The following is an 8,918-nucleotide window of genomic DNA, read 5'->3' as shown; positions in this document are numbered from 1 at the left end:
CCTTATTTGATTCAATCAAACTCTCTGTACTCTTCTCTGTCTATCTAAAAGTTCGAGGGGGCCGACCAGTTTAAAAAAAAAAAAGATCAAAGTATCTAAGGCTGAAGAGAAATCCAGCCAGACTGAAGAGAAATCCAGTCTCTGGTGGTAAAGCTCCTTGTGATCTAAATCTCTTAATACTGTCTAACTATTCTTCTCTTTGGGGTGGGAGATTTGTTCTGAAAGTTTGAACTTTGATCACTGCTGAGCTATTGGATTCACAGACACTACAAGAAAACAGGAGATTACCAACTACAATTTGTGACTAACAACGTAGTCACAAAATATTACGACTGCATAATGACTATTTGGCGACCGAATTGTGACTACAAAGATATAGTCGTAATCCAGTTGGTAATTAGGGACTGTTTGATTTAGTCGTAAAGAAGTGGGTGTGTTATGACCGAGTTGCGACCAAAGTGTGGTCTGTTAATATCAGTCGCCAATTAGTCTTAAATTTAGTGACTATTTAGTGACTAATATATTTTTTCATAACATAGTCACTAATCAGTCGCTAAAAACCAGTACATACACGTGTTTTCCGTTTTATGTCGGTATACCTAATTTTGTCATGCAGTCGCAAATAGGTCAGCAAAAAGTCAGAAATATTTCTATATATATATATAATACTTATTCATTTTTTCTCATCAATCGTAGAAAGCATTAAAAATAAAAAAACGAAAGTTTGAGCTCGTAAAATGTCTGGAAACTTCAATTATTCAAATTTTCGAGAATGGATGTACAAGAGGATCGATGAAGAGACAGGAAATTTCTCGGCAGAATTTACATCGGGTGTGGAACAATTTATGACATTTGCAAATAGTCAGCCTCTAGCGCAATGCAATGGAGGTAAGTTCTTTTGCCCATGTCATGGTTGCCGAAATGAAAAATTTCTCTCGGGACAAAAAATTTGGAAACACATATATAGTAGAGGATTTATGCCTGACTATTATGTATGGTATAAGCATGGAGAAGAAATTGATATGTCATTAGGAACGAGTTCTGTTGATCCGGCATTTAAGTGGTAGTGGAGAAGTTGGTAATGAAGATAGATATGTAGATATGGTGAATGATGCATTTCGTGATGATGTGAGTTTTGATGACTATCAAAAAGACGATAGTTGTCAGAATGTAGTAGAACCAGTACACAACCATTCGAAGAAGTTCTACGATTTGTTAGAAGGAGCGCAAAATCCTTTGTACGATGGTTGTCGTGAAGGCCACTCGCAGCTATCCTTAGCTGCTCGAGTTTTGCAAAATAAGGCAGATTATAATCTTAGTGAAAAGTGTGTTGATTCGGTGTGCCAAATGTTGACAGACTATCTACCAGAAGGAAATATGGCAACCAAATCACACTATGAGACAGAAAAGTTGATGCGCAATTTAGGTCTTCCATTTCATACAATTGATGTTTGTATGAACAATTGTATGATCTTCTGGAAAGAAGATGAAAGGTGGGATAAGTGTCAATTTTGTGGTGCAGAAAGATGGAAGCCTAAGGACAAAGGTCGTAGAACCAAAGTACCATATAGTCGTATGTGGTACTTACCTATTCCTGACAGACTGAAGAGAATGTATCAGAGCAAGAAGACTGCATCGGCAATGAGATGGCATGCTGAGCACGAAGCAAAGGACGGAGAAATGTGTCATCCATCTGATGCGGCGGAGTGGAAAAACTTTCAAGATATACATCCCCGATTTGCCGAAGAACCTCGTAATGTTTATCTTGGATTATGTACAGACGGATTTAATCCATTTGGGATGTCTCATAATCATTCATTGTGGCCAGTTATATTGACTCCATATAATCTACCTCCTGGTATGTGTATGAATACAGAGTACTTGTTTCTTACAATTCTGAATTCAGGGCCAAATCATCCGCGAGCTAGTCTTGATATCTTCCTCAAACCTCTGATTGAGGAGTTAAAAGAATTGTGGTCAACTGGAGTTGAAGCATATGATGTATCCTTGAATCAAAATTTTAATCTAAAAGTTGTGTTATTGTGGCGATAAGTGACTTTCCGGCATATGGCATGCTATCAGGATGGCTGACCCATGGTAAATTGGCTTGTCCAGTTTGCATGGAAGATACAAAGTCTTTTTATCTGCCTAATGGAAGGAAGACCTGTTGGTTTGATTGTCACCGAAGATTTCTTCCCCATGATCACCCACTGAGGAAGAATAGGAAGGACTTCTTGAAGGGGAAAAATGCCTTAAAGGAATTTCCACCTGATTCTTTGACAGGTGAACAAGTGTATTCTGAGCGGTTAGCCGGTGTCATGCCACCAAAAACGTCCACTTGCGGTGGAAACGGTCATGAAAAAAAGAAGCCTGGTTATGGGAAGTATCATAACTGGCACAAAGAAAGCATATTTTGGGAGCTGCCATACTGGAGGGACCTAATTCTCCGACATAATCTTGATGTGATGCATATAGAAAAATACTTTTTCGACAACATCATGAATAGGTTTATGAATGTGAAGGGGAAATCCAAAGACACAATCAATTCAAGATTGGATTTGGCACTATTCTGTAATCGGCCACACTTACATGTTAATGGTGCTGGTCAAGCTCCATTTCCATCCTACACACTGGACGAAGACGAAAAAAAAAGTTTATTGGAATGTGTGAAACACGCAGTTAAATTCCCAGACGGATATGCTGCAGACTTAGCTAGTTGTGCTGATATAGCGAACAACAAATTTTCTGGCATGAAGAGTCATGACTGCCATGTTTTTATGGAGCGACTACTTCCATTTATCTTTTCGGAACTCCTAGACGAGAATGTCCATCGTGCGTTATCAGGTACTGAGTTATAATTTTTACTTATGATGAAATGATACAACTTTATAAATAATTGTGTTAAGAGCTAAATTTTGAATGTTGTAGCGGTTGGAGTGTTTTTCCGTGACCTTTGCTCGAGAACTCTGCATAAAAATCGTGTCCAAGTTCTTAAACAGAATATTGTTCTGATCATCTGCAACTTGGAGAAGATCTTTCCACCGTCATTTTTCGACGTCATGCAACACCTGCCTATACATCTCCCTTACGAAGCTGAACTAGGAGGACCTGTGCAATATAGGTGGATGTATGTTCATGAGAGGAATTTCAAAAAATTGAAAGCGAAAGCCAAAAATAAAAGATATGCTGCCGGGTCGATTGTTGAAGCATATATCAAAGAAGAAATAGCTTACTTTTCGGAGCACTTCTTTGCGGATCATATACAAACCAAATCAAGGTAAACTTTATTATCACAATTCTTATTTAAAATTTATACTCATGCACATGATTTTATTATATATAATGTGTATTACTTTCCATAATCATTTGGACAGGTTAACAAGATTTGAGGAAGGTGAAGTCCCCATATATCATGTTGCTGGAGTACCTGATATATTTACACATGTAGGTCGTCCTAGTGGGGAGATGAAAGAAATATGGCTTTCAGAGAAAGACTACACGTGCGCACATGCATATGTGCTACGTAATTGTGATTATTTTCAGCCATTTGAGAGGTATAAATTGCTAATATTATCAACTTCCATTTTGGTATAACCAACTATATTTTCTCATATTAATTTGTGTTTTACTATTATAGGATGTTTGAAGATTTCTTAACTGTCAAATACCCTGACCTCTCGGACAAAGAAATCTCTGTGAAAAGAGCTACTGAATATCATTTATGGGTGAAAGATTATGTATGTCTGCGTAATACTATTATCTGATGACAAAAGGAATATATATATGTTTTTGTATATATGCAGGTTAGATATTGGAGGAACACACATCGTTTTCCTTCATGGGTTGAAGATATTGCGAATGGACCCATTAATAAGGCGAAAACATGGCCCATCTACTTCACAAGAGGCTTTTTGTTTCATACGCAGAAGCATGGCGAGGGACGAAAGACTTGTAACTATGGTGTATGTGTAAAAGGAGAAAGTTACACAAATGCATCCGATGAAGCTGATTACTACGGGATCTTGACTGATATCATAGAGATTGAGTATGAGGGGTCGGTCAGTTTGAAAATCACACTTTTTAAGTGTAAGTGGTATGATCCGGTAATTGGCAGAGGCCTTCGGCGGAGCAATGGTGGGATCGTCGACGTTCTTTCGTCGAGGCAATATTATAAATATGAACCATTTATTCTAGGTACTTATTTGTATATGTAAAATTATACTTTTAATATTATTATTTGAAACTGAATATAATGTTTTATTGTTTGATTGCACAGCATCTCAAGCAGGTCAAGTTTGTTATATCCCGTATCCATACGTAAAGAAACCAAAGCATTTGTGGTTGAATGTTTTAAAAGTGAATCCAAGGAGAATCATTTCAGGAGAATACACCGAAGAACCGACATTGTTGCAACAGGAAAATGATGATGTTGTTTTAATGACTACAATTGAAGATTTAGCAGTCGACCATCTAGTTTATGATCGGACAGAACCGATAGATCTCGATGTTAATGTAGAAGATGCTGAACGAGATGATGAATTCCAATGTAATATATCGTCGTCTTCCGATGAAGAAGATTGAGAAATACCCTATTAAAGAATAATATAATTTTGTAGTATAATTTTGTAAGCTTTGTTTCAATAATTTTGTAATATAGTTTTGTAAATTTTGTATTAAAGTGTGTTGTGATATAATTATGTAAATTTGTTTTAATGTGTCTCAAAATTTATATTTGTTACAAACAAATATACAATTGACACATTAACACACTAAGCTATTGACTCTTTTGTTTTCCTCAACCAATGCTTCATAACCCTAACCCCTAAACTGATCACTCCCTTAAAATAACCAATATAAACAAAAAAGCACGTCAAACAATTGATTCCCACCAAAAGTAAATAAAACTTCCCACCAAAACTAAATAAAACCCCGCCTAAGCCCAATTTGTTTTCCCCCTTAAGATTTTTTAACTCCCCCGTAAAGCCCAAAATCACATACTAATTTTTACTTAAAAGACTTTTTTGTTCCTCATTTTTGTTAACCCTAATCGACTCCTCTCCTTCTCAATCTATCTCTGAAACTCTTTGAACCTCTTTCCTTCTCATATCTCTCTCAAACCCTCTCTTCTTTCACGATGTCCGTAAAGAAGCGACAAAAAAAAATGGGAAGTCGGCGAAGACACCGTCACCCCTTCCTCCGCAGTACGAGTTCATGCCAAGGAGCACACCGCCTCCGCCGTTCCCCAAGCGCAAATCTGGACCGTCTGTGAGTGACTACCCACCTCCGGCGCAGCTGTTCCAGGCGTCGAGTTTCCAACCTCGATCGTCTCCACCGCCTCGACCTCGAGGATCTCAAACCTCGGCCAGTGAAAACCGTGCATCTCAACCTGGACGACGTCCAGTCTCTGTGACTCGAGCTCAATCTCCTATCAGTTCACAAGCTCAGAACTCTGACACCGAACCTCCAGAAGCGGAGGAAAGACACGAAGCACCGCCACCTCCAGTACAACCAACTCTCTCTGAAGACCAGATGGAAGTTCTTAACGCTCTGCTATCCCAGCCAAACCGAGAGCTCACCTGTCTGGTCCTTTCTCCCACCTTGGAGCTTGGAACCATGTGGTTAGTTACTTGTCTAATCTATTAGTTATGAATGCTCTGTGAATTTTTCTGTGTATGTGTCCTTTTGAATTTCAGTAAGCTTCTTTCGTTTGTTGCCATGAATGTTCATTTTTTTATTTGAGTTTCAGTTCACATTTTATTATGAGTTGCACGGTTTGAGTGTTACGGTTTGTTGTTTATGGATTTCATTTCAGTTTCTGGGCTTTATTTTTATTTTTATTGTTTGGTTGTGACTTGTGAGTATCGGTTCAGTCTATGATAATATGTTGATGAATTTTTATGTTTCTGTGTTTCTAGGTTTGGTCATGACAAGTCTGCACTGACCCGTAGGATCACCAAGGTCTTTACAAACAAATTTGATGAACCTTTTTACAGTTTGAGTGTTGTGCCTTGGGACAGAAAAGAAAGGTTCTTTGTTGAATTTGCAGTTAAGTATTTACTTATAATCCTTATAATTAAATTGTTGTCTTCTGTTTTGTAGTAATTTTGCATTAAATTTCATTTCTAACATCAAACTTATCTTCTGTTTTGTAGAAAAGTCACACTTGGCATCCATCACTAACTGGTGTGGTTCAAGAAATGTTTGAGAAGATTTGTCAGCTCCGTATGAAAGGCATGGTTAGCACCTGTAGGACATCTCGCAAGCGACCAACTTGGATTGTCAATGATTTGTGGAAAATAATGATAAAGCATTGGGACACTGCTGCAGCCAAAGCAAAGAGTAAGAAGGCTTCAGCTGCTAGGAACTCTGACCGTAATGGACTTGGTCCTCACAAGCACAACTCCGGGCAGATATCTTACCTACAAATTGAACAAGAAATGGTACTGTCCTTGTCTATGTTCAGTTTACAATTTATTCTTTCTATGTTCAGTTTACAATATATTCTGTATCATTAACTTTTGTCCTTCATTTTCAGGTTGAGGAATTGGGCAGACCAGTCACTATTGGTGAAGTTTTCATCAAGACACACACAAAAAAAGATGGCAGCTTTGTTGACAGGAAAGCACAGAAAGTTGCAGAGACATATCAGAACAACAAACAAGTCAAGTTGACTGACCTTGGCAATGAAAACTCAGAGACTTCAGATGGTACTTCACATGCTCCACAGCTCTCTATAGAGAAGGATAATGAGCTCTTCCTGCAGGTAAATTGTTTATTTTATTTGCTGTGTTGTTATCTTGTTGAATCGTACTCTTTTCTGCCCATTAATTGTTATGTTTTTTGAAAAATGATATTTCTGACAATTTTAATTTTTTTTTTGTAGTCCACTTTCACAGATAAAAGAGGAAGACACTATGGAATAGGCAGTCTCGAGAGTACTCTTGTGAATGGGAAGCGGAAGTACAGCGTATCATGCTCTTCATCATTTTTTGACCTCCAAAAACAGTTAGACTCAGCTCACCGCATGATCGAGAAGCAGGCAGCTCTCAACGCTAAGCAAGAAAAGAAGCTCGCCAAGGCACAAAAGGAGCTCAAAAAATTCTCTAAAGTGGATAAGTTTTTATCTGCAACTGATCCAAGGTATGCAGCTTTCATGGATTCTAATGATGATGATGATGATGATGATGATGCTGATGAAGAAGATGATGAAGAAGATGATGGAGAAGGTGATGTAGAAGGTGATGGAGAAGGTGATGGAGAAGGTTATGGAGAAGGTTATGAAGAAGGTGATGAACAAAGTGATGAAGAAGGTGATGAAGAAGATGATTAGTTTCTGTGTATGGTACTTGCTTTCTTTTCTTTTTGAAAACTTGTCTAACTCCAATAGTAGGAGTTTCTTTTGAGACTTGTTGTATGAAATATTTCTTCTAATATTTCTCCAGAAGTAGGAGTTCTTTTGCTTTATGAATTTCAGTTTAGATTCATATATTCACGTATTGTTTTCAATAGGATACCAACAAAATAAAAAATACTAATTATACAAAACAGTCTTTTATCAGTTACTATATAGTCCCAAAATATAGTAGTTAATCAGTCACTACAAAAGTGGCCAATCAGTCGTAACTTCGTCCTAAATATAAATGGTTATCAGTCATAACTCAGTCGTTATATTGTGACTGTTTAGCGACCGAACATTTTACAACGGATTAACGACTGCATTTCCTGCGACCATATAATGACGTCCCTTGAGTCGCAGTTCAGTCGTAATCTCGTGGCCGTTTAGTCAGAAAATTTAGTGACTAAATGGCGACTGAATTGTAACTTTTTTACCTAATTGCAATTCAGTCCTAAATCGGTCGCTAAATACTGACTGATTTACGACTAATGAGTTTTGCGACACGATGAAGGAAGCAATTGTTGGTTTGGTTTGCTTCAATCACTCGATCACAAACCAAAAAGATGAAGGAAGCAATTGTTGGTTTGGTTTGCTTCAAACCAAACTCGGATTCAATCAAAGATCAAGACCAAACCGAAGTCAAGATATTCAATTATTCAGTCTTTGGTCTTGCCTAAGTTTTCTACAAGTTTTAAGTCTAAGTTTATGTTTTCAATAAGTCAAAAACGTGTTCTTTGTTCTACATAAACCTTATGTCGATTTCTAATAAGATTATTCACTCTTTTTATCAAAAATTCTCTAAACTTGTGAATCCTTTGTTCATCTTTGAACATTGTTTGCTTAGGAGTAAAATCCTCTGCATCTTGCTTGTTGATCACGTCTGAGCGGTGCCCTGCTCGATCACAAGCACATCGAACATGTGTTTGATCTCCCCATCGATCTCACACTGAAGTATCATCAACCATCTCTACCTTCATCCACAAACCATCACCCAATTATCCAATCAGTCCAAAGAAACCATTGATCTATCATTCCCACTTGAGGGTTTGGTGTTCGTTTCTGTCATCCATCATTCTCATCTTTCCATCTTCTACAAAAAAGAAAAGAAAAAAAAAAGAGTTCTACGAGAAGCCAAGAGATCATCCAACCTGAAGTTAAACCGAGACAGCTCAATTATCTTTCGTAGTGTTTTTGCTAGAGGAGGAATTCTCGAAGGCTGGTGTCATGGATCAATTCTGCACGGTGACCTGTGCGATCTTTGACCAAACATTATGACGGATTTGAGGGCAAATCGTTTTAAAGGAGGAGGGGATGATGTAACCCTATTCAACAACAAAATATCATCAGTTGAGGGTTTGGCTTATGGGTTTGGTTTAAAAGACATGGGCTTGAAGATTTACTAAAAATGTGCTCATGATCATGCTTCAGTCCAAAGAAGAAGAGCCCAACAAAAAAATAGAAGCTATGGCGGAATAATATATCAATCTGACGGTAATTCAAAGACCGACGACCATGCAAAAGG

At 37.7% G+C, this 8,918-nt stretch overlaps 2 protein-coding genes across 3 annotated transcripts; both read left to right on the top strand.

The window, feature by feature from the left end:
- Positions 1–2,072: 2,072 nt before the first annotated feature.
- Positions 2,073–4,725, top strand: LOC108825539 (uncharacterized). Its single transcript, XM_056998199.1, has 7 exons — positions 2,073–2,844; positions 2,929–3,277; positions 3,375–3,554; positions 3,638–3,737; positions 3,804–4,194; positions 4,277–4,311; positions 4,564–4,725. The coding sequence occupies exons 1-7, from the start codon at positions 2,073–2,075 to the stop codon at positions 4,579–4,581; spliced, it is 1,845 nt and encodes a 614-aa protein (XP_056854179.1). The 3' UTR covers positions 4,582–4,725.
- Positions 4,726–5,028: 303 nt separating this feature from the next.
- On the top strand, positions 5,029–7,472 carry LOC108825565 (uncharacterized). Of its 2 annotated transcripts, none has more exons than XM_056998200.1 (5): positions 5,029–5,618; positions 5,949–6,045; positions 6,153–6,440; positions 6,536–6,763; positions 6,884–7,472. In XM_056998200.1, exons 1-5 carry the CDS (start codon positions 5,212–5,214, stop codon positions 7,328–7,330), a joined length of 1,467 nt encoding a protein of 488 aa, XP_056854180.1. In that variant the 5' UTR covers positions 5,029–5,211; the 3' UTR covers positions 7,331–7,472. The 2 variants fall into 2 exon arrangements, with proteins under 2 accessions (XP_056854180.1, XP_018454380.2); XM_018598878.2 differs by having other exon boundaries at positions 5,916–6,045.
- Positions 7,473–8,918: the final 1,446 nt, after the last annotated feature.

This window comes from Raphanus sativus, unplaced genomic scaffold (assembly GCF_000801105.2).
Source record: "Raphanus sativus cultivar WK10039 unplaced genomic scaffold, ASM80110v3 Scaffold1026, whole genome shotgun sequence".
In the NCBI taxonomy this organism is placed as follows: Eukaryota; Viridiplantae; Streptophyta; class Magnoliopsida; order Brassicales; family Brassicaceae; genus Raphanus; species Raphanus sativus.
This window is presented reverse-complemented; position numbering and strand designations above follow the sequence as displayed.